At 44.7% G+C, this 25,950-nt stretch overlaps 1 protein-coding gene across 3 annotated transcripts in view; it reads right to left on the minus strand.

Moving 5' to 3' along the window:
* The window catches only part of LOC112223412 (sodium/potassium-transporting ATPase subunit beta-1-interacting protein 3), a 125,536-nt gene that overhangs the window by 46,510 nt on the left and 53,076 nt on the right, over nt 1-25,950 (minus strand). For all 3 annotated transcript variants that reach the window (XM_042304063.1, XM_024386417.1, XM_024386418.1), the window contains exons 3-4: nt 19,682-19,762; nt 17,044-17,241 (exon numbers count right to left, since the gene is read on the minus strand). In XM_042304063.1, coding sequence (XP_042159997.1) covers nt 17,044-17,241; nt 19,682-19,762 — 279 coding nt within the window. The remainder of the gene's footprint in view (nt 1-17,043; nt 17,242-19,681; nt 19,763-25,950) is intronic.

Genomic DNA, 25,950 nt, shown 5'->3' on the forward strand with positions numbered 1-25,950 from the left:
GCATGGCCCCAGTGATGTACTCGGCCATACGCATTACCCTCTGTAGTGCCTTGTGGTTGGAGGCCGAGCAGTTGCCATACCAGGCGATGATGCAACCAGTCAGGATGCTCTCGATGGTGCAGCTGTATAAATCCTTTTGAGGATCTGAGGACCCATGCCAAATCTTTTCATTCTCCTGAGGGGGAACAGGCGTTGTCGTGCCCTCTTCACAAATATCTTGGTGTGTTTGGACCATGATAGTTTGTTGGTGATGTGGATACCAAGGAACTTGAAGCTCTCAATCTGCTCCACTATGCCAGGGTCCTTAGCTTAGTGATGAGCTTTGAGTCCACTATGGTGTTGAACGCTGAGCTGTAGTCAATGAATAGCATTCTCACATAGGTGTTCCTTTTGTCCAGGTGGGAAAGGGCAGTATGGGGTGCAATAGAGATTGCATGCTTCTACACCTGCATTGCTTGCTGTTTGGGGTTTTAGGCTGGGTTTCTGTACAGCACTTTGAGATATCAGCTGATGTACGAAGGGCTATATAAATAAATTTGATTTGATTTGATTTGATCATGTGTGGATGTGAAGGGGCAGTCTATGGTTTCTGGGATTATGGTGTTGATATGAACCATGACAAGCCTTTCAAAGCACTTCATGGCTACAGACGTGAGTGCTACGGTCGGTAGTCATTTAGGCAGGTTACCTTGGTGTTCTTCGGCCCTGGGACTATGGTGTCTGCTTGAAACATGTTGGTATTACAGACTCGATCAGGGACAGGGTGAAAATGTCAGTGAAGACACTTGCCAGTTGGTCAGCGCATGCTCAGAGTACACGTCCTGGTAATCCGTCTGGCCCTGCGGCCTTGTAAATGTTGACCTGTTTCAAGGTCTTTACTCACATTGGCTATGTAGAGCGTGATCGCACAGTCGTCCTGAACAGCTGATGCTCTCATGCATGCTACAGTGTTGCTTGCCTGAATCGAGCATAGAAGTTATTTAGCTCGTCTGGTAGGCTCGGGTCACTGGGCTGCTCGCAGCTGTGCTTCCCTTTTAGTCCGTAATAGTTTGCAAGCCCTGCCAGTGACCCTGGTACTTCCTGCTTTAGTTTTTGCATGTAAGCAGGGATCAGGAGGATAGAGTTATGGTCAGATTTGTCAAATGGAGGGCGAGGGACAGATTTGTACGTGTATCTGTGTGTGTAGTAAAGGTGGTCTAGAGTTTTTTTTCCTCTGGTTGCACATTTAACATACTGGTAGAAATGAGGTAAAACTGATTTAAGTTTCCCTGCATTAAAGTCCCCGGTCACTGAATTTAATTTTATTTAACCCTTATTTTACCAGGTAAGTAGACTGATAACACATTCTCATTTACAGCAACAACCTGAGGAATAGTTACAGGGAAGAGTATTGAGCATATTGTAAACTGGGGATGATTAGATGACTGTGATGGTATGAGGGCCAGACTGGGAATTTAGCCAGGACACCGGGGTTAACACTCCTACTCTTATGATAAGTGATATGGGATCTTTAGTGACCACAGAGAGTCAGGACACTCGTTTAACATCCCATTCGAAAGACGGCAGCCTACACAGGTTAATGTCCCCAATCACTGCCCTGGGGCATTGGGATATTTTTTTATACCTTTTTTTTGGCCCTCCAATACCACTTCCAGCAGCATCTGGTCTTGCATCGAGGGACTGCCAAGGACCAACCCTGTTTAGCTTCAGAAGCAAGCCGGCAGTGGAATGCAGGGTGGTATAATGCTGTTTGCTTATGGCCCTATACAGATCGTTAAGTGCAGTCTTAGTGCCAGCATCAGTTTGTGGTGGTAAATAGACGGCTACGAAAAATATAGATGAAAACTCTCTTGGTAAATAGTGTGGTCTACAGCTTATCATGAGATACTCTACCTCAGGCAAACAAAACCTTGGGACTTCCTTAATATTAGATTTAGTGCACAAGCTGTTATTTACAAATAGACTCAGACCACCACCCCTTGTTTTACTGGAAGAAGCTGTTCTATCTTGCCGATGGACAGAAAACCCCACCAGCTGTATGTTATCCATGTAGTTCAGCTACGACTCAGTGAAACATAAGATATTACAGTTTTAATGTCCCGGTGGTAGGATATCCTTAGTCAGAGCTCATCCATTTTGTTATCCAATGATTGCAAGTTGGCAAATAGGACTGATGGTAGAGGGGGTTAACTCACTCGCCTACGAATTCTCAGAAGGCAGCCTGACCACCACCCCCTTTTTCTCCGTCTTATCTTCATGCAAATGATGAGGATTTGGGCCCGTTCCCGAGAAAGCAGTATATCCTCCGCGTCGGACTCGTTAAAGAGAAAATCTTCGTCCAGTTTGAGGTGAGTAATTGCTGTTCTGATGTCCAGAAGTTATTTTCGGTCATAAGCGATGGTAGCAGCAACATCATGTACAAAATAAGTAAAAAAATAAACAACATGAAAAAATGAACAAAATAGCACAGTTGGTTAGGAGCCCGTAAAACGGCAGCCCTCCCCTCCGGCACGATTCTTCCTCGTGGGTAAAGCGGCGTTTTGAAAATTCATCATTGGCTTTGATACTCTGATTGGTTAGAAATGATACAATTGCTGATGACTTTCTTTTGTACAATACCCTTCCTTTTGGCAGTCTCAGGGTGTTTTCACACTTGTCCCCTTTCTGCCAATGTTTATGAACTCAGTGTGCTTCGCTTATTTTTGTGTGCAATGTGAACACTCCAAAGGAACTCAGACCCCTCAAAAGAGCCCCTTAAGTGAGTGAATTGAACTGAGACCATCTGAAGAAGTGGTCTGAGTTCGGTTCGCTTGAACTTCGCGGTCTGGTTCCCTTTTATAGGACAACGTGAACACAAAGCTCCCCGGAATTGCTTGTCATTATTCCCGCACCACACACTAGACTACTGCAACACCGTTTCCCCTGCCATAACCCGTCACATTGGTGCCTGACACAAAAGAGAGATGATGAGATGAGGTTCAAGGAAAAAACATGCGCTGATCTTGGATATTTATTAGCGATTGTCAAGGGTGCACAGAAATGCCAAAATATGTGTGGAGGTTTTAGTTCAAGATTTAGTTCAAGATCCTGTCCTGTCCTGTTTGCAATATGTGACCTATAGGCTAAGCGAGCATCATAAGCTGTTTATTGATTGTGGGGTTTGAATAGTGTGAGAAGACAACATATTTGGTGAGAATCACACCATAGGGTAGGTACTGTGACGACTCTCGCCGAAAGGAGTGGACCAAAGCGCACTCAAACAAAATAACAAAAGTGAAAATGAAAGTGCACAGTTCTGTCAGGTACAGACACTAAACAAAAAACAAGATCCCACAAAACCCAAAAGGAAAATGACAACTCTTATGTGATCCCCAATCAGAGACAACGATAGACAGCTGCCTCTGATTGGGAACCACACACGTCCAAAAACAAAGAAATGGAAAACATAGACTTTCTCACCCGAGTCACACCCTGACCTAACCAAACATCGACAATAAAAAGGATCTCTAAGGTCAGGGCGTGACAGGTACAAAATCAATTCTAGCTCTTAAAAGGGGCAGTAGACTACATTGAGTGTGTACATTTTTCAATTACAGCATTATTTAATCTGAAGTTATTATTCTACTATTTTTTACGTTACCAATTATATATTAGCTTCTAATTACAATTATCATGGCTCTTCTTATAACTAAATGCAATCTATAAGCTTCCAAAATGTAAGTAGGTATATCTAGCTGTTCGATAACACATTCTGATGGAATGGCTTGTCCTGCAATTTGTTAAAACCCAGAGTGCATTGAGTGAATGTTGAAAAAAGATCTTGGTTCCTTTCTAAACATAGCAATGTGAATGCAAAGAGGACTCAATCCACAAAATAGTTGAAGTGGACTGGCAAAAGGCAAGGGCAGTGTGAATACAAAGAGGACTGAGCTATTTAGCACATTTTTTTAACCACAGAGTTAACTTTAAAGAGGACTGAGATTGGTTATTTTAAAGAGGACTATATGTGAAAACACCCTCAGACTGAAGTATGTAGCAAACATAGAGCAGCGGAAGAACTCAGTTTGAGTCGCCAGGCAACCATCAAAGAGCTCAGTCCAGTAACACCTATCGTCTTTCTATTGTTTTACTTTGGCAACTATTCTGTTCCAGTCAGTCCTTCATGTGTGTGAGTCTGTTTAACTGAGTGTGTGTGTGTGTGTGAGTCTGTTTAACTGAGTGTGTGTGTGTGTGTGAGTCTGTTTAACTGAGTGTGTGACTGTGTGTGTGAGTCTGTTTAACTGAGTGTGTGACTGTGTGTGTGAGTCTGTTTAACTGAGTGTGTGACTGTGTGTGTGAGTCTGTTTAACTGAGTGTGTGACTGTGTGTGTGAGTCTGTTTAACTGAGTGTGTGACTGTGTGTGTGAGTCTGTTTAACTGAGTGTGTGACTGTGTGTGTGAGTCTGTTTAACTGAGTGTGTGACTGTGTGTGTGAGTCTGTTTAACTGTGTGTGTGTGTGTGAGTCTGTTTAACTGAGTGTGTGACTGTGTGTGACTGTGTGTGTGACTGTGTGTGTGTGTGAGTCTGTTTAACTGAGTGTGTGACTGTGTGTGTGAGTCTGTTTAACTGAGTGTGTGTGTGTGTGTGTGTGAGAAAGAGAGAGATAGATAGAAGGGGGATTTACATCGATCAGCTTGCTAATTAACACACTATTTATCTGGTTCACTGTCCTAGGAGAAAAGCCCTTAAGTATTCTTTAGTAAAGGGAATTCATGTAGATCTATCTATCACAATGAGAGAGAGAGCTAGAGAAAGAAAGAAAATAAGAGAATTGAACTCGAGACCAATTTGCAACCAAAAAAAAGAGTACTCCTGGTCAGGGGAGGAACATTGGATTCAGACCTGATGAGTAATGCTCACAGTGGTAGCTAAAAAAAGGAAACCATCAGAATATATTGTAAATAAACAGTTAAGGCTATACAGGTTTTCAGCCCTATACATTGGCAGAAATGGACTGGACATGTTTTGTGTGAGCCTTTTTCCAAGACCGGATACAATTGGAATGGAATTAAGCTAACAACACTTGCACTTGTAATGGTAGATGACAGCAAGATAGAAACCAGCAGCACCACAGTGAAACAATTCCAGAGAGAGAGAGAGAGAGAGAGAGAGAGAGAGAGAGAGAGAGAGAGAGAGAGAGAGAGAGACCGAGGGGGGGGGGGTTCTTCTGTGGCAGGTTAATTATCTGGCACTGTCTGTCTGACGATGAGGCAACAGCTTCCCCCACAGAGTCACAAAATGAGATCACCTCTGTGACTGTGTGTGTGTATGTGTGTGCGTGCGTCTGTGTGTGCGTCTGTGTGTGCGCGTATGTGTGTCTGTGTGTGTGTGTGCGTGTGTGTGGACTGGAAAATAACAGGTGGATGTGGTCCCTGCAGCCCCTATCTCATCATATTCTGCCTGTCATTAAACACACCTGCACGCACACACACGCACACACACACACACACACGCACACGCAGGGGCAGAGGGGGCCAGGTAGAGGGGGCCAGGTAGAGGGGGCTGTATCCAAAGATAACACAAAACACATTCAACACATACTCACACATGCTGGCACACACAGAGAGTTCTACCCACATTTTTCTTTAAATTTCTCTTTTCTTTTATTTCACCTTTATTTAACCAGGTAGGCCAGTTGAGAACAAGTTCTCATTTACAACTGCGACTTGGCCAAGATAAAGCAAAGCAGTGCGACAAACAACACAGTGTTACACACAAACAAACGTACAGTCAATAACACAATAGAAAAATCTGTATACAGTGTGTGCAAATGAAGTAAGGAGGTAAGGCAATAAATAGGCCAATAGTGGCGAAGTAATTACAATTTAGCAATTTACACTGGAGTGATAGGTGTGCAGATGAGGATGTGCAAGTAGAAATACTGGTGTGCAAAGAGCAGAAAAACAAATCAAATATGGGGATGAGGTAGGTAGTTGGATGGGCTATTTACAGATCGGTAAGCTGCTTTGACAGCTGACGCTTAAAGTTAGTGACGGAGATATAAGTCTCCAATTCAGTAATTTTATCAATTCGTTCTTGTCATTGGCAGCAGAGAACTAGAAGAAAAGGCGGCCAAAGTAGGTGTTTGCTTTGGGGGTGACCAGTGAAATATACCTGCTGGAGCACGTGCTACGGGTGGGTGTTGCTATGGTGACCAGTGAGCTGAGAGAAGGCGGGGCTTTACCGAGCAAAGACGTATAGATGACCTGGAGCCAGTGGGTTTGGCAACAAATATTTTGCGAGGACCAGCCAAAATAGAGCATACAGGTCGCAGTGGTGGGTAGTATATGGGGCTTTGGTGACAAAACGGATGGCACTGTGATAGACTGCATCCAATTTGCTGAGTAGTGTTGGAGGCATCGCAAATGACATCGCCGAAGTCAAGGATCGGTAGGATAGTCAGTTTTATGAGGGTATGTTTGGCAGAATGAGTGAATGAGGCTTTGTTGCGAAATAGGAAGCCGATTCTAGATTTAACTTTGGATTGGAGATGCTTAATGTGAGTCTGGAAGGAGAATTTACAGTCTAGCCAGACACCCAGGTATTTAATGTGACCCCTTTTACCCACACGGATATATATTCTCTCTCTGTCCTGTCCTGTGGCTCTGTTTGTGAACAGAGGCCTAGGACCAACTTGCTTAGGGGACTTTTCTCCAGATTAATCTCCTTGTAGGTGATGGCTTTGTTATGGAAGGTTTGAACTTCCTTTTAAGTGGTTGTAGAATTTAACATCTCTTTTCTGGATTTGGATAATTAGCGGGTATCAGCCTAACTCTGCTCTGCATGCATTATTTCGCATTTTACGTTGTACATGTCACATTTTATGTTCTCTTTGATAGCATAGAAGGCCCTTCTTGCCTTGTCACTCAGATCTTCACAGCTTTTTGAAGGTTACCTTTGGCGCTGATGTTTAGGCCGAGGTATGTATAGTTTTTTTGTGCTTTAGGGTAATGGTGTCTAGATGGAATTTGTATTTGTGCTGTCTCTCTGTCATGGTTCCTCTTGGCACCAGAGGGCGCAGAGATCGCACTAAAGACTTTTATTGGACTCTGGTGTCTTATTATTTCATTAATGTGTCCCTGTTAAAAGAGGTGTGTTTTCTGTGGTCTTTTGCAGAAGCTTGAATTGTTTACCGTGTTGGTTCGTTTCCTGAGTGAGTTTTTGAGACTGATACCCTGACTACACCGCTCGCGTTGCAAAATACATTAAGAAATCTATGTTATTCAATCACTGCACCCACACTGCTCGCCCTCGTCAATGAGCGTCTGCATTCCCAAGGGCTAAAATAGAAGTCCTTTCTATTTCTGATGCAGATCACGCTGCAAGTACTGCCTCTCCCATCTACTCATTGGTTTATAGAAGCAGGTACCCATGTGCCATCCCCTCATTGGTTATACCCACGTGGGTGATTGAAAGATGAACTGTGTTGACGGTCGTCGTGCTAATACTATGAAAGTTTAGATGCCCATCACCATATAAGTTCAAAGATTTAAAAAAGCCTGGAAGGTGGAGAAATGACTAGAAATGATTCAGTTGACCGTTTTATGTGTGGATTAATTGTCGGAGCAGAGGACCTTGCGCATTTCAGATAAAATAACAACTCAATGTTTATATCCTAGGACAAATTAGCTAGCAACAGCAAGCTAGCTAAATAGGACAAATTAGCTAGCAAGTGCAAGATAACTAGCTAAATTGCCATAAATGTTTAATGCTTTTTGACCTGTCCCCAAATTAATGTAATTGGTTCAGAGTTTGTTTTGATATTTTAACCTGAGTGTCGTGATCGCGTTTGGTGTGGCGGGACAAAATACATTTATGCACGATGGCGCACGATGGCGCAGCTGGTTTGGATTCCGTGTGAGTGTTTGTTGTTGTTTTTTTTTCAAGTGTACTGTGATCCTGCGGCTACCGTTTATCAGTAAAGTCTTCAGTTTAACCTTAACCACTGATTCCTCATCTGGTGTCTTATCTGCACCTGGGTCCAACCTTACCAAGTCAAAGCAAACTTCTGACACAACATGGACACAGCAGAGATCACCCAGATCTGGAATGTGGTAGCCCACCAAGGATCACTGTTAAGACGGCAGCAAGAATAGCTCTCCCAAATCTCCGGGACCTTTCAGGGCACTTGCCAAGTTCCTCCAACCATGGCACGCCCCCAATCCAGGAGGAGCCAATGCCCAGGTCACATTGCCCAGTGCTACAGATGTTGTTGTTATGGTTCCTCCAGGGAACTAGCACCGGGAACCCAAGATCCCAGCCCCTGAGCGGTATGACAGCCACCCAAGAGGATGCAAGGGGTTCCTCATGTAGTGTTATCTTGTGTTTGAGCTACAGTCCTCCTTGTTCCACACGATCGGGCCATGATCAACTACATAATCTCTCTACTCTCGGGCAAGGCCCTGGCGTGGGTAACGACGGTGTGGGAACAACAGCTAACATCTTGCAGATCCACCCAGTAGCCTTCACAGCTGAGCTACGACAAGTCTTCGACCACCCAGACATCGGACGAGAAGCGGCCAAGGGGCCTGACCAATGGCTGACTTCGCCATTGAGTTCCTCACCCTCGCCGCCGAGAGTGGGTGGAATACGGAGGCCACTTTCCATCAGGGTCTAACTCCATCAAAGATGAACTGGCCGCCCTGGAACTAGGAGAGGACATCGAGTCCCTGATAATGCTGGCAATCAGGCTTGACAACCGCATCCGGTAATGGGTGAGACGGGGCCATTTTGACACCACTCCAGCATTCCAGTATTCTGAGCACCCCAAGCCCAGCATGGAGAATCCCATGCAGCTGGGTCGCACATGCCTGAGCCCATAGGAGCATTACAGGCGCATGCCTGCAAAATTTCGCCAGAGAGTTACAGATCCCCTGCATGAAATGTCCCATCCCTCTGCAGATTCAAGCCCTCGATGGACGCCCCATTGGCTCCTTTCAGGTGGAATATCAGATCAAGTCCATGCTACTGCAGGTTGGGGTGAACCACTCTGACACCTACTGGACTGGGCAAGGACTGCCACCAAGACCACCAAGAGTCTCGCCATGTCCTACTGCATCCCTTGAAGACAAAGACTTTTCCGCTCTCCCTCCCGAATACTTCGACCTCTGGGAGGACTTCAGCGAGAGGCAGGTCTCCACCCTTCCCCCTCATTGTCCTTATGACTGTGCCATAGAACTCCTACCCGGCACCACACTTCCCCGTGGTCGTCTATACTCCATCTCGACCCCTGAAGCAGCAATTATGGACAATTACATGTGGGAGTCGCTGGAGGCAGGTTTCATTCGCCCCTCTACAACGCCTCCGCAATGCTTACAATCTGGTGAGAATCAGGGAGGGAGATGAGTGGAAGACTGCCTTTAACACCCCTAGTGGCCACTATGAGTATTTAGTCATGCCCTTCGGATTTTCGAACTCACCAGCAGTCTTTCAAGCTGTGGTCAATGACACCCTGAGGGATATGTTGAATCGGTTCATCTTTATTTATCTCAACGACTTTGTTTATCCTCCAAGACCCTTCCGGAACACATACTGCACGTCCGCCTAGTCCTGAGAACACTCCTGCAGAGTCTACTATATGTCAAGATAGAGAAGTGAGAGTTCCACGTATCTCAGGTTTCCTTCCTGGGTCACATTATCTCTACCGCAGGCATCCAAATGGACCCTGTAAAGATTGAGGCGGTCGCTGACTGGTCCAGCGGTTCCTCGGGTTTGCCCATTTTTACTGGCGTTTTATACATAACTTTGGTGCAGTGGCAGCGCCTCTCACCGTCCTATCCCGCAAGTCCCAGATCAATTTTGCTGGACCCCCGAAGCTGACAGGGCATTCATTAAGCTCAAGGGATTTTTCACCTCTGGACCCATCCTCGTTCATCTTGATCCAACTCGTCCCTTTGTGGTGGAGGTGGACACTGGAGCAGGGGCGGTCCTTTCACAGTGGAACGAGGGGGACAAGTAACTGCACCCATGCGCCGTTCTCTCCAAGCAGTTAACACCAGCAGAACACAACTACGATGTAGGAAACCGGGAGCTCCTGTCAGATAAGTGGGCTCTTGAGGGGTGGAGACACTGGTTGGAGGGAGCACCTCATCCTTTTGTGATCTGGAAGGACCATAAGAATTTGGTTTCCGTTCAAGAATGGAGACCACGGTCTGACAAGACCTGACCCCGGCGGGGGACCCATTAACGGACTTTACATTCTGCGATCAGCCCATGTCCTGAGTACTGCAATGGAAACACTCCTCTAAATTAACTGGGCATCCAGGAGTTAATTGGACATTGGTGTTCCTGAGGCGGAAATTCTGGTGTCCCAACATGATGGAGGATGTGAGATCCTTGTTGCGGCCTGTTCCATCTGTCCCTAAAGCAAGACTTCACGTCAGCTGGGTTGCTCCAACCTCTGCCCATCCCCAGGAGGAACTGGTCTCATCTGTCTGTAGACTTTACCTCCATCTCAAGGACTTACCACTATCCTGGTGGTCGTAGATCGGTTCTCCAAGGCAGACCATTTCATCATCTTACACAAGTTGCCTTCAGTGAAGGAGACCGCTGAGCTCATGATTATCCATGTCTTTCGACTACACAGACTTCCCCAGGACATTGTCTCAGATCGTGGAACCCAGTTCGTAGCAAGGTATTCTGTTCCCTGCTGGTGACATCGGTGAGTGTCTCCCAGGGGTTCCAACCTTAGTCGAATGGGCAAACTGAGCGGGCCAACCAAGAGTTTTTAGAAGTTCCTCCGCTGCTTTGTCTCCACTCAGGCCAGCAACTGAAGCAAGTTCCTCATCTGGGCAGAGTATGCTCATAACACACTGCCGAACTCATCCACTGGACTGTCGCCGTTTGAGTGTCAGTTCGGGTTTCCCTCCATTTTCTGAACAAGAGGCCGAAGCGGGGGTGCCATCAGCCAAGGCGTTCATTTGACGATGTTGCCGCACATAGATCAGAGCGCGATCCTCCTTGCTCCGCTCCTCTGCCCAACACCAACATCAGGCAAACCGGCACCGACGACCTTTTCGGCTCCTCCGACCGGGTCAACGGGTGTGGCTGTCCACCTGTGATCTTCCCTTAAAAAGGTGGTCTCGCACATCAACCCAGTCGTGTCAACCCAGTCACCTTTAGTCTCCAGCTTCCCAGGTTCATGAGGGTCTGTCTGTCCTTTCATGTCTCAAGCTGGTAAGGACCATTCTCTCCACCCACACCTGCTCCTCCGCGCCCTCGACTTGTGGATGGCCGCCCGGCCTACACGGTTCGGCGTCTGGAGGCTCGGGTCCAAGTGACCCTGTAGTACCTGGTGGACTGGGAGGGCTACGATCCCGAGGAGTGGGCGCCTGCCCGGTACATCCTGGATCCGTTTTCTTGTAAGAGACTTCAAACAACTACGTGGTGGTCGTCATGGCTCCGAGGCTAGAGCCGCTCCTAGGCGGTGGGGTACAGTCATGGTTCTTCCTGACAGAGACCATGCTAGAGACTTTTATTGGACTCAGGTGTGTCTTATTATTTCATGATTGTGTGTCTGTTAAAATAGGTGTTTTCCGTTGTTCTTTGCAGAAGCTTGAATTGTTTACCGTGTGCATTAGTTTCCTGAGTGAGTTTGAGCCTTTCCAGTGTACTGTGATCCTGCGGCTACTTTTTCTCAGTATTATGTTATTCCTTAACCACTGATTCCTCATCTGGTCTCTTATCTGCACCTGGGTCCAAACTTATCACATCTCTCTCTATACCCTTCTGTCCCTCCCTCCCTCCCCACCCCCCAAGGCCTCTGATGTTTAACTGATCCTTTTTTGGGTGAAAAATTCTCTGTTCCCCTAAAAATAGATGAACAGTAAAGCTCTCTGTTGAGACTCTTTGGGGTTTAATATGAGGCAGTCGTGTTTTTGTTATGCTATCTGAATAGCATGTCACTGACTCTCCAAAGCACAGCTAGAGACAAAATGATCTATCCTCCTTCCCCCCCTCTCTCTCCAATCTTTCCCTCTCTTCTCTCTCCTCCTTCCACCATTTCCCTTCATCCCTTTTTCTATTCCTCTCTCACTTTAGCTAGACTAAATAGATGTATACATGTTTTAATACTGATATATACTGAGCTTTAATGCAGCATGTGTTATCAACAGTGTATTACTGCTTCAGTGGTGGAACAAGCTTCACAAGCTACACTCCTGCTGAACAGTAGCTAACATTTCACACAGGCATTTCATTAGTGGTTGAAAGCTTCTTTATTTGATGGTCTCATCTACATAAAAGGGACACACGCCTAACACCAGTAGCATAACACACACACAACAGCAGAGTGTCAGAGTGCAAACACAGGCCTCCAGATACAGCTGTCACACAGACAGACTCCCAACAGCAGCTATATCACTCCTTCATACAGCTGGCTGTTTACTGTAGACATCTGAGTCAAGGGCCTCTCACACACACACACACACACACCTGCATACCCGTGCATACCCGCCTAGAGCAGTAATAGGGGTCACTCCATCGCGGGCCTCTCGTGTGAACCCCTCAATCATCCAGTGACAAACATTCATCAATCAGCCACACAGGGATAGAGAAGGAAAAAAGGGGGTAGCTTTCCATCACTTGAAACATCCACCAACCAGTGTTAAGGTGGGAACAGAAAGTCAAGGAACACCACACACATACACACAGCTCAGTAGGGCCTAAGGGTAGCAGACTACACTTATATTAGGATCATAATACTTGTGTGAGTGTGTATGCATGTGTGTGAGTGTGTATGCATGTGTGTGTGTGTGTGTGTAAATCGTGAGAGGGAGGGAGTGTGTGACAACTCTCTGGTGCTGTATACTGGTCATGTAGGAGATGGTGTGTTTATAACCAGTGTAAACTGACACACACTATTCCAGTATTCCTTTGTTCCACATTAGTCCCACACTACCAGGGTGATAGACCACCACAGTCTTATATCAATATATTTGTATTAGCTTTATAAAAATGACACGTACACACACAAAATCCTACCCTATTCCACATGTTCCCTCAGAGAGCGAGAAAAAATGGTCTCCCTTTTTTTTCTCTCTCCTTCCTTCCCTCCCTCCCTCCTTCCCTCACTCTCTCTCCTAACTACCCTGACCTTTTCTCTCCCATCTCTGGAGGAAAGTTATCTTCTCATATACATTGTTTATGTAACAGATGATGTATGGAGACAGGGGGAGGACAACAGGAGGAGAGAAACATAGAAAGAGAGAAAGAGAGAAGAGATGCTCTGGGGTAGAGGAGAGGGAGAGCCTGTGTTGATGAACAAAAATGTTATGCTGACTGGCAATGACAATAAAATCAGTTGATATTGGAAGTATTGATCATCTATAGGAACCCCAGAGAGAGAGAGAGAGAGAAAGAGAGAGAGATTACAATGAAAGATATATCTCTTCCTCTCTTTCGGTACAGTATCCTCCCCTCTTCACCTCCTCCAGTCACATCAAAAACATGAAGAATGTAACTGGTAGGAGAAGAGCACTAACTGCCTCCAGTATTGGTCAGTACTCAAATTATTCATCATAATGAACCATTCTCCTCCCAGGCTAAATATTTAATGGGCTTTCCAGGGTGACCTTGTACAGTCCACACAAAGACAAAGGGAAACACCCCTCCCTCTCCTCTCCCTCACTTCCCTCCTCTTTAACAATCAAGGAAAGAGAGGAAAACCAAAACAACTCAGTGAGATTTTATAGACTCGATCTCCCTCTCCCAGAGAGAGCTGTTCCCACGGTGACAGGATAGAATGCCTGGAGGACAATACCATCTTAGTACAAAGCGCGGGTGGGGAGGGGGATTCGGGTGGTGAATGGTAGAACCAAAGCCTGAGGTCCAGCATGAGATAAAGAAGGATTAGACAGAGTTTCTGTCATTAAAGAAAGGAGGCTGTGGGCTGCTGTTGGAGTCAACCATTTGAAACGTTTCATTGAAAGTTGTTCTATTTGGCTCCCAGAGCAAATATAGCCTGATGACATCATTGTCTAATCCTTTTTCATCTGTTATAGCCTGAGGTAAGGAGTAGTACATCATTTCAGAACACAGGCCACAGGACTCTACACTGATGTATTTTCCCAAGGAGCTATAGTGGGGTGGAGGATTAAGTAGAAGTTACCCCTAAACACTCATACAGCGTCACCGCCCTAATGGTTAAGATTTGGATCGGGGGAGTGAGGGTAATCTGATCCTAGACCTGTGTTGGAGGGCAAATTCTACCTTGATTGTCGATGGGGCAGTGTGAATGGGATAGTGCCTGGGGTGAGAACCATGAGCACCTCTACCTATTTATGTAATCATGACTAATCTCCCCTCTAGAGGGCCTGTGAAAACATGACTGTGCGCATGTTCGTGCATGAGTGATTGGGAGTGTCCTAAACCCCTCTACACTACATTCCCACACACAGAGTAGTGGAAGAATGAGAGAATGAGACACTCACGATTTATGAATTGTTTGGATGGCTGACCATCTGTGAGCTATCACATAGGTCAAACACACCATACCTGTGGCTTTCTCCGGGGTGGGACCTTCTCATAGACACCGTTGGAGGCATGAAGACAGATGAAAACGTGAAATCGACTAAATTAATGTTACTGTGTGAATTAAATTGTCATGTTTGGATTGTTTCAAGAGTTCATAAAGAGATACACATTTGTCCTGTTTTATTTGGTTCGTCAAAGAGCAGCAGCTCCTATCATTTGAATTGAGTTGATTAGATTAGAACCCCACTGTGTTTTCCAGTCTTTTGTTTTTATTAGCAAAGTGCAAAGAAATGTTTGTTCAGGTTTTGGGTGAGTTTCTGCTTGAATTTGTTTAAAAGGACAATGAATTTGTTCATACTTTGAGAACTTGTTACCAAGCTACCGTGTGTGTCAGACAGTTTTTTCTCTTAGAGATAATTCTGAACTGAAGATGTGTGTATCCACTTTAAGTCTTAGTCTATTGGTGATAGTCATTTACTCTGAGCAGTCTGTAATGTATCATGTAGTTCATGTACAATTGAATTGTTTGAGCATTAATTCTTTCATGACTAATTATATTAGTTGAACTGAGTAAATGCATTCCTCGTTTTACAGAGTAGTTCTTTGATTGACTACACGTTCATCATTTAGCAGGTCTATTGGTAGTTGTCATATACACTCCATGTGGTTGGATACCTCTCTGATCTGCTTGCCTCAATAAATTAATGCTAAAACATTGGTTACCAGAATGAGCTATTTGTATCTCTTAATAATTGCATAAGATGGAAGTTAGACACATGTTCATTATAGCCATACTACATGGTGATGAGAGGCTCGGTACCTTGGCCAGATCCTCTAGAGCCAGGGCCTGTTGCATTTACTCACATAATATTGGAGTCAGATTGATACATGTAGTTTATATATATATATTATATATATTATTATATATATATATATTATATATATTATTATATATATATTATATATTATATATATATATAATATATATATATATAATATATATATATATATATATAATATATATATATATATAATATATATATATATATAATATATATATATATAATATATATATATATATTATATATATATATATATATATATATATATATATATACATACATACATACATGTAGTTTTTCTATATACAGCAGTCCCCCTGAGCAGCATGATTCACTAGGCAGGGTAGGGCCCATCGTTCGAGGGTCGCTGTCATTCATAGAAAGGTCAGAGTTACTAAATCATCTACTGGATGGGCTGTAAGTTGCACATCAGATTGTATTATAGTAGATTACGTTCACTTACAAGTGTCCCTGCTATTGGACAGTTTAAGGATATCTGGCATGCCACTATCTCAGAGATGACGTCCTAGTTGATGGAGGTATCGGCCCAGGACTGGAATCACTGCTCTGCCATTGGGTTAATTGGGTTATAATCATTCAGGCAGCTACACATCTCCCTGAATGATCTATGTTGTGTGTGTGCTTGTGTCTGTTGTGTTTTCAACAGGGTGGTTGATGATATTGCTTTATGATTACAGTGTTTCAACAAGCTCACAAAGCATGGCTCGCCCAGCCAAAACAACACAGATATTTATTTCATTCAGCGAGATAAAGATAAAGCACGACACAGGCAGAGGGAGAGAGACAGAGAGAGAGAGAGAGCACGAGAGGACGAGAGAGGGAGAGAGGGAGAACGAGAGGACGAGAGAGGGAGCACTACCGGGTCCGAGGGAGGGAGAGAGAGAGAGCACGACAGGGTTCGAGGGAGGGAGAGAGAGAGAGAACGACAGGGTCCGAGGGTGGGAGAGAGAGAGAGCACGACAGGGTCCAAGGGAGGGAGAGAGAGAGAGAACGACAGGGTCCGAGGGTGGGAGAGAGAGAACACGACAGGGTTTGAGGGAGGGAGAGAGAGAGAAACGACAGGGTTCGAGGGAGAGAGAGAGAGAACGACAGGGTCCGATGGTGGGAGAGAGAGAGAACGACAGGGTTCGAGGGAGGGAGAGAGAGTGCACGACGGGGTACGAGGGAGGGAGAGAGAGAGAGAACGACAGGGTTCGAGGGAGGGAGAGAGAGAGAACGACAGGGTGCGAGGGAGGGAGAGAGAGAGAGCACGACAGGGTCCGAGGGAGGGAGAGAGAGGGAGCACGACAGGGGCCGAGGGAAGGAGAGAGAGAGAGCACGAGAGGCCGAGAGAGGGAGAGAGAGCACTACAGGGGCTGAGAGCGAGAGCACGACAGGGGCTGAGAGAGAGAGAGCACGACAGGGGCGAGGGAAGGAAAGAGCACAAGAGGCAGAGGGAGGGAGGGAGAGAGAGAGAGAGAGCACAAGAGGGAGGGAGAGAGAGACAAACTAATAACAACTGGGTCTATAGAGAACAGATCTCGGTCTCCTGATCCACTCTCCAATATCTCTACCAATAACCCAAACACAGGGGGCCATTACAATCACAGTGACTAGACTTCCACTGTGAGAGACACGACCGGTGATGTTGTCTGTGTGTGTGTATAAAGGTATAACACCACTACTCACAGCGATGAGGATCTGTGTTCCACTGTGTAGGACCTCTATGTACTGGTACTCCATGAGACAGCCCATTACAGAGATGTAGGACTGGCTGTCCACGGTGCCCACCCCTGGCTGGGTCATCTCTCTCCTCACACACCCTGGACCGTGTTCCCTCCACCACGAGTGGTGAGCCGAGATGTTAAACGTCAGCAGGTCACTGTCCTGTAACAAGAGGTTGAATACACACATTAACATGTAACAAAATATACACAGACAAACACACATTTGTAAATAGACAAACACACACATGGACCTACACAAACGTCAATCAATACTCCAATACAGCAATCTAACCCCACAGCTGCCCCACAGTCAGAAGGTCTAACTGAGAAGCTCCCTTTCAACACTGTCATTGTTATTCACTCACAGACCCTAAGGCACAAATCAACCCTCCACGTGACTAGATCCAAGGTTCATTTACAGGGAGGGATCACTGTTGGGTTGTGTGTGTGTGTGTGTATGTTCTATCATTACAGGGTTTGAATGAGTCATGAGGTGTGTGTGTATGTAGGTGCATAGTGGATTTGGTTGGGGCCAGAATAAGATTCAGTGTGTGTGTGTGTGTCGTCCATTAGCTGTCTACCCTCCTGGCCAATATATTCAGTGTTGGGAGGGAAGGCTCCATCTGTTGTGTTGCAGCCCAGCCCCAGCAGCTGGTCTCTACATGCCTCATTATACGAGCCGAGAACAGGCTGAGCTGGGGCCCACCATACACACACACACACACACACACACACACACACCTCTGTCCCCAAACAACCACAGATCCAACTATTTTGACATGAATATTCATTTTCACAGATCAATGTAGATCCCCATCACTGAGTGAGTCCATCTGGGTGTGACGAAGAGGCAGAGAGCTGATCAACAGAGGACAGGGAGGCAATGGACAAAGGAGAGGAGTGGAGGAGGAGGGGTCAGGCCAGGGTGCGACAGGAAAGAAGGGAGAGAGAAAAGGAGGGAGGGGATAGAATGAGAAGAGCGTGGAGGAGGACAATTGTAGGCTGAATGAGACAAGGACAAAGAGAATAGATGGAGAGAGTAAAATAGAAGTGGACAGGGGGGAGAAAAGAGAAGAGGAGTCAGGAGGGGGAAGAGTAAAGGACGAAGTGATGGATGTGGAGGTGACAGCACACACATACTGTACCTTTCTTTGTCCAGATGAACAACTCATCTGTTAAAAGAATCCCTGGGGGAGCAGTGGAGATATGGAGAAACCCCACTGGATGGTGCAAAGTGCAGTCATAGTGTGTGTATGTGTATGTGTGTGTGTGTGTGTGTTTGTGTGGGTGTGTGTGTTTGTCTGTGTGTGTGCTTAGAAGGCAGGGGTGATGGGTTTCAGTGGGTGAAACAGACAGCTTTGATCCTTGGAGAGAGATGGGTCAGTAAAGTGTGTGTGAGATCTCTATATAGTGAAGATGACTGTAGTATACAAAGGAAAATCAAACCGCTCTTTCACATCTTCTGGCATGTTTAATTACAACGTCGTTACCTCTTAGCAGTGTGAGCTTTGACACAATACAATCTAAGACACTAACTGGCTAAAAGTTTGAGTATACCACACAAAGACACATTTCCTGAGACACACTCATGCACACACACAGACTGTCCATAGCCCATAAGATTGGGAGTAGGCATATTAGTATGTGACAGAGTGATTTCGGTGTTAGCCCTCTTATTGGATGAGGAGCTGATTTAACCCCTCGTAACCTGACTGTTACTCCACATGAGACAGATTGGACACCCGGGGTTAACCCTGGACATGGGTGGAACAGTGTCATGAGAACTAGGGAAAATATAGCGGACTAGTATCAACCTTACACATGGCAGCATGAAAACAGAATGAGCAGTTAACTGCAGTCTCTCTCTCTCTAACACACAATTCAGATATGATCAAACAGTCTCAGCACTCAGATCACACTTCTCAAACTGGGAGTAGAAAGGGAAATGACCAAAATCCCAAACGCAACACTCTGTCGGCACGGAAACAGAGACTCAGGAGACCTGTCAGGGTGTGTGTATGTGGTAGCGGGGCATCTTCCTGAGGCTGAGCCCTCTACTCTCTGAACCCTGACACTGAGAATCTTGGAATATGTCTTCCACCACCTGGCTCCCACCTCCCTAGGATGACCACATGTTTTATTCAATGACACATAAATATATAGACATACCGTATCTCAAAATGGTGGAAGATACACACAAGTCATGGGAGCTCCAAAATGGAGGTAGTTGCCTTGTAGTTGCCCTGTAGTGTAGTTGACCTGTAGTGTAGTTGCACTGTAGTGAAATTGCCCTGTAGTATAGTTGGCCTGTAGTGTAGTTGACCTTTAGTTGACCTATACTTGACCTGTACTGTAGTTGACCTGTAGTGTAGTTGACTTGTGAGTCAGAGAGAGTAGGGCCTACCTTGGTCAACTACTGTAGTTGACCTGTAGTGTAGTTGACCTGTAGTGTAGTTGACCTGTAGTGTAGTTGACTTGTGAGTCAGAGCGAATAGGGCCTACCTTGGTCAACTACTGTAGTTGACCTGTAGTGTAGTTGACCAGTAGTGTAGTTGACCTGTAGTGTAGTTGACTTGTGAGTCAGAGCGAATAGGGCCTACCTTGGTCAAGTCTCCCACATCCAGGTAGAAACAAATGATGAAGACATTCCAGGCCACCCAGAGAGCCATCCACACTGTGTACTGTATAGGACACAAACACAACACCGGTTAACTACATATTAACTACATGCATGGTGGAATATATACACACTTACAGACACATGGGTTCACAAAACATCAGAACACATCATACACTGAAATAAGTCCGAACAGATATGAAAGATCTCTGTGTGTGAATGCTGTTATGGAACACACTCTACACTGCACTTCACCGTTCATTGATTCATGTGCAATACCCCCTCTGGCCTTCATGCTAAAGCTGCTGTTAGTCCATTAAGACTTGAAGGAGTTGGGTTTTAAACCAGCTGAGGGGCATAAACAGGTCTAAGATATAATTCAATTAACAGTGTTAACAAAGGGTCTATGTTACAAACAACAAACTAAAGAAAGTCGTACACTCCATATATAAACCCCCATGTAATTTAATGGGTTTTTACCAACGTTTCGGCATCACTGTGCCTTCTTCAGGGTGATGTCATGAATACTTGAACCAGGTTATGTAGACAAACAGTGCAATTAATGTATAATTAGCGTCATCAACAGGGGGAACATATTAGGTGTACGCTGATAAGCTGTAGAAAGAATATATCAATTTATAAGACTTGTTCATAAAAGAAAGAATTATTCATAAGGGCCTGAAATCAAAGTCAATATTCAGACCACTAGGGGTCAATGTTTTAGATAGGATATCCAGTAAGCCTCCCTTTGTAGTAGTAGGATCTCGATGTTACTTCCTCTCCTTGGTAGAGCAGCATGCTCATTGCCTGTGTATTTGAGGGAGGAGATGTGATGGTTAGCTTCAACAAAGTGAGCTGCTACTGGATAGTCAATGTTCTTACATCTGATTGAGCTGCGGTGTTCAGCTATGCGTTGTTTTAATTGTCTTTTCGTTTGTCCTACGTAGGCTTTCCCACATGAACAGGTGATGATAGATTACTTGGTCTTGCATGAGATGATATCCCTAACAGGGATCTTTCGACCTGTATGTGGGTGTCTGAAGAAAGACGTTTTATAGTGCTATTGCACTGTGCGCATGAGCCACATTTGTAGTTCCCATTTGGGATCGGTGTCAAGAGTGTCTGAGTGGGCTCAGGGGGCAAGTCAGATCTCGCCTAACTATCTCCAATATTACAACCACCCTTATAGAGCAGCAGTGGGGGTCCATGTGTAAGATTGTTTTGTCTGATTGCAGAATATGCCAACACTTTTCAGGATTGCTTTCATTTTCTCCAAACCTTTGGTGCACTTAGTGCAAAAGACGGTTGCATTGTTTTTCTTCTTTGGTTGAGATTTTAGTAATTGCACTCTTGGTTTTTGAGATTTTCATCATAGCAGCTTCAAGAGTTTTGTCCTTGTAGCCTCTCATTTTGAATTTATCTGTCATTCTTTTAGCATTGCTGTCAAAATCTGTCTGGTGGCCACAGATTGATTGGCTCTACCATATAGCATAACTGGCTATATGGTAGACCATTCTTGAGGGGAAGGGGATGCATACGATCCGCACATAGCAAGATATTGCGATCTGTGGGCTTTGTGTATAAGTTTGTGTGTAATGCATCAGTCTCTTTGATGATCCATACGTCCAGGTAGTTTATTTTTCTCTCATCAGTCTGCATGGTGAATTGAGTTATTCAGAGCTCTCGTTTAGTAGAGTTAGGAATTAATTTAGTTCCTGCTGACTTCCTTCCCAGAGCACAAAGACATCATCTTGTGAAAGTATTCACCCCCCTTGGCATTTTTCCAATTTTGTTGCCTTACAACCTGAAATTAAAATAGATTTGTGGGGGGTTTGTGTAAATTACACAACATGCCTACCACTTTGAAGATGCAAAATATTTTTTTTATTGTGAAACAAACAAGAAATAAGACAGAAAACAGAAAATAACATAAAATATTCACCCCCCAAAGTCAATACTTTATAGAGCCACCTTTTGCAGCAATTACAGCTGCAAGTCTCTTGGGGGTATGTCTCTATAAGCTTGGCACATCTAGCCACTTGGATTTTTGCCCATTCTTCAAGGCAAAACTGCTCCAGCTCCTTCAAGTTGGATGGGTTCCGCTGGTGTACCGCAATCTTTAATTCATACCACAGATTCTCAATTGGATTGAGGTCTGGGCTTTGACTAGGCCATTCCAAGAAATTTAAATGTTTCCCCTTAAACCACTCGAGTGTTGCTTTAGCAGTATGCTTAGGGTCATTGTCCTGCTGTAAAGTGAACCTCCATCCCAGTCTCAAATCTCTAGAAGACTGAAACAGGTTTCCCTCAAGAATTTCCCTATATTTAGCTCCATCCATCATTCCTTAAATTCTGACCATTTTGCCATCCACCGTGCTTCACGGTGGGGATGGTGTTCTTGGGGTCATGAGAGTTGTTGGGTTTGTGCCAGACATAGCGTTTTCCTTGATGGCCAAAAAGCTCAATTTTTGTCTCGTCTGACCAGAGTACCTTCTTCCATATGTTTGGGGAGTCTCCCACATGACTTTTGGCGAACACCAAACATGTTTGCTTATTTTTTTTCTTTAAGCAATGGCTTCTTTCTGGCCACTCTTCCGTAAAGCTCAGCTCTCTGCAGTGTACGCCTTAAAGTGGTCCTATGGATAGATACTCCAACCTCCGCTTTGCAGCTCCTTCAGGGTTATCTTTGGTCTCTTTGTTGCCTCTCTGATTAATGCCCTCCTTGCCTGGTCTGTGTGTTTTGGTGGGCGGCCCTCTCTTGACAGGTTTGTTGTGGTTCCATATTCTTTCCATTGTTTAATAATGGATTTAATGGTGCTCTGGGGGATGTTCAACGTTTCTGATAAAAAAAATGTATAACCCAACCCTGACCTGTACTTCTCCACAACTTTGTCCCTGACCTGTTTAGAGAGCTCCTTGATCTTCATGGTGCCGCTTGCTTGGTGGTGTTGCAGACTCTGGGGCCTTTCAGAACAGGTGTATATATACTGAGATCATGTGACAGATCATGTGATACTTAGATTGCACACAAGTGGACTTTATTTAACTAATTATGTCACTAAGGGGTGGGCCATGGCTACACTCAAAGTCTGACTCAAAAACGAGGTAGTTATTGGATAATACCAGTACAGTAACTTGTAAGATACAATCATTGGATGGAACAAGGGTAGAGTCTGAAGGAAGTGTTACAGCACCTGCAAGCCTCCAGTGTGTGGGATGTTAGTGAACAAGCTCTCCACATCAAAAGTGGCCAGCAGGGTGCCCTCTGGTATCCTTCCTAAGCCCTCTATTAATGAGATCACGTGACTTTGATATAAGATGGCAGATTCTCAACCATCGGTTTGATGTGGTAATCCACAAATTTTGAAATGTTGGATGTCACAGAGTCAATTGCTGCTACAATGGGTCCACCTGGAGGAGGAGACACTTGTTAGTTTAATTTAGCGACTGTATAGAAAGTTGACGGTAGTTTCTGGACTCTGTACCCACCTGCCTGACCATTCTGCCTGCCTTGACCACGAGCCTGTCTGCCCTCTGTACCCACTAGCTTTAAGCACCAACTGTCAGAGCAGCTCACAGATTACTGCACCTGTACATAGCCCACCTATAATTTAGCCCAAACTACTACCTCTTTCCCTACTGTATTTATTTTATTTATTCATTTATTTTGCTCCTTTGCACCCCATTATTTTTATTTATACTTTGCACATTCTTCCACTGCAAATCTACCATTCCAGTGTTTGACTTGCCTTATTGTATTTACTTTGCCACCATGGCCTTTTTTTGCCTTTACCTCCCTTATCTCACCTCATTTTCTCACATCGTATATAGACTTGTTTCTACTGTATTATTGACTGTATGTTTGTTTTACTCCATGTGTAACTCTGTGTTGTTGTATGTGTCGAACTGCTTTGCTTTATCTTGGCCAGGTCGCAATTGTAAATGAGAACTTGTTCTCAACTTGCCTACCTGGTTAAATAAAGGTGAAATAAAATAAATAAAAACCCACCTGCCTGACCATTCTGCCTGCCTTGACCACGAGCCTGTCTTCCACTCTGTACCTCCTGGACTCTGATCTGGTTTTGACCTTTATGTCTGTCCACGACGATTCTCTTGCCTACCCCTTTGGATTAATGAACATTGTAAGACTCCAAACATCTGCCTCCTGTGTCTGCATGTGGGTCTCGCCTTGTGCCTTTATAGAGACTCTGTTACTAAAATGTTGTCTCGTTGTTGTTGGCTGAACTTACCCTCCCTACTCATCCTAACCTAAAGACAGTAGAGAACTTACCCTCCCTACTCATCCTAACCTAAAGACAGTAGAGAACTTACCCTCCCTACTCATCCTAACCTAAAGACAGTAGAGAACTTACCCTCCCTACTCATCCTAACCTAAAGACAGTAGAGAACTTACCCTCCCTACTCATCCTAACCTAAAGACAGTAGAAACTTACCCTCCCTACTCATCCTAACCTAAAGACAGTAGAAAACTTACCCTCCCTACTCATCCTAACCTAAAGACAGTAGAGAACTTACCCTCCCTACTCATCCTAACCTAAAGACAGTAGAGAACTTACCCTCCCTACTCATCCTAACCTAAAGACAGTAGAGAACTTACCCTCCCTACTCATCCTAACCTAAAGACAGTAGAGAACTTACCCTCCCTACTCATCCTAACCTAAAGACAGTAGAAAACTTACCCTCCCTACTCATCCTAACCTAAAGACAGTAGAGAACTTACCCTCCCTACTCATCCTAACCTAAAGACAGTAGAGAACTTACCCTCCCTACTCATCCTAACCTAAAGACAGTAGAGGACTTACCCTCCCTACTCATCCTAACCTAAAGACAGTAGAGAACTTACCCTCCCTACTCATCCTAACCTAAAGACAGCAGAGAACTTACCCTCCCTACTCATCCTAACCTAAAGACAGCAGAGAACTTACCCTCCCTACTCATCCTAACCTAAAGACAGTAGAAAACTTACCCTCCCTACTCATCCTAACCTAAAGACAGTAGAGAACTTACCCTCCTTACTCATCCTAACCTAAAGACAGTAGAGAACTTACCCTCCTTACTCATCCTAACCTAAAGACAGTAGAGAACTTACCCTCCCTACTCATCCTAACCTAAAGACAGTAGAGAACTTACCCTCCCTACAGACATGTAACATGTTGAGTCACCAAATCCCTTCCCTTCTTTTTCAAGAACGCTGACACACAAGTATTCTTCCCTCTATCTGCTCTTTAGTTACTCTCTCTGTTCCACTCCTCTCCCTTCTCTTTTCATCCTCCCTCCAATTTCCTAAGAAAGCTGACACTATTCTTTCCTTCTTATCCCTGTATCCTCTCTTGCCTTTGGTTATCCTCCTCCCTCTGACCTCTCACACATTCCTTCCAATCTGTCTTTTCTCTCTCCCTCGCCCTTTGACTTCCTTTCCACATAAACACCCAAATTGAGCTTTGCTAAAATATTTTTTATGTCTTTGTGAATCTTTTATTGTTTCTTAGCTTCATCCATCCTATTTGAAGGAGTATTTATGTTTGTAATAAAACCCTTTTGTAATGTGGGGGAAACTCATTCTGATTGGCTGGGCCTGGCTCCCCAGTGGGTGGGCCTGGCTCCCCAGTGGCTGGGCCTGGCTCCCCAGTGGGTGGGCCTATGCCCTACCAGGCCCACCCATGGCTGCACCCCTCTCCACTCATGTGAAATCCATAGATTAGGGCCTAATACATTTATTTCAATTGACTGATTTCCTTATATGAACTGTTACTCAGTAAAATATTTTAAATGGTTGCATGTTGCATTTAGATTTTTGTTCAGTTTAGAACATTAGTGATCTTCAATCTAGAACCTTCTAGGACATTCCATTGTATTTTTTAAACCTGGTCCTGCAGTGCTACAAGATGGCCAGGCGTTTGTTCTTGGCTAGTACTAACACACCTAATTCAAGTAATCAAGAGGTGCTGTAACCCCCTCCCCCCACCCATAACCCCTCAGATTTAACCAAATCCTAAATCCAGCTGGATTTTTGTTGAGGGTTGGCTTTAGGGTGCATTCTGAGTGTGAAATGAATGGAAGTTGAGTCATTAATTAAATGTACTTACTGATAGATTAATAGATTAACACAACAAACAATGTGTTCAGGGAGGGGGATCTTGGGAGTTTGAATAAATGGATAAACGGTTCAATAGAATTTGGGCTAAGTGTGTGTGTACATATATGTGTGCGTTTGTGTGTATGTGCGTGTTT

The sequence above is a fragment of the Oncorhynchus tshawytscha genome, linkage group LG22, assembly GCF_018296145.1.
Source record: "Oncorhynchus tshawytscha isolate Ot180627B linkage group LG22, Otsh_v2.0, whole genome shotgun sequence".
In the NCBI taxonomy this organism is placed as follows: domain Eukaryota; kingdom Metazoa; phylum Chordata; class Actinopteri; order Salmoniformes; family Salmonidae; genus Oncorhynchus; species Oncorhynchus tshawytscha.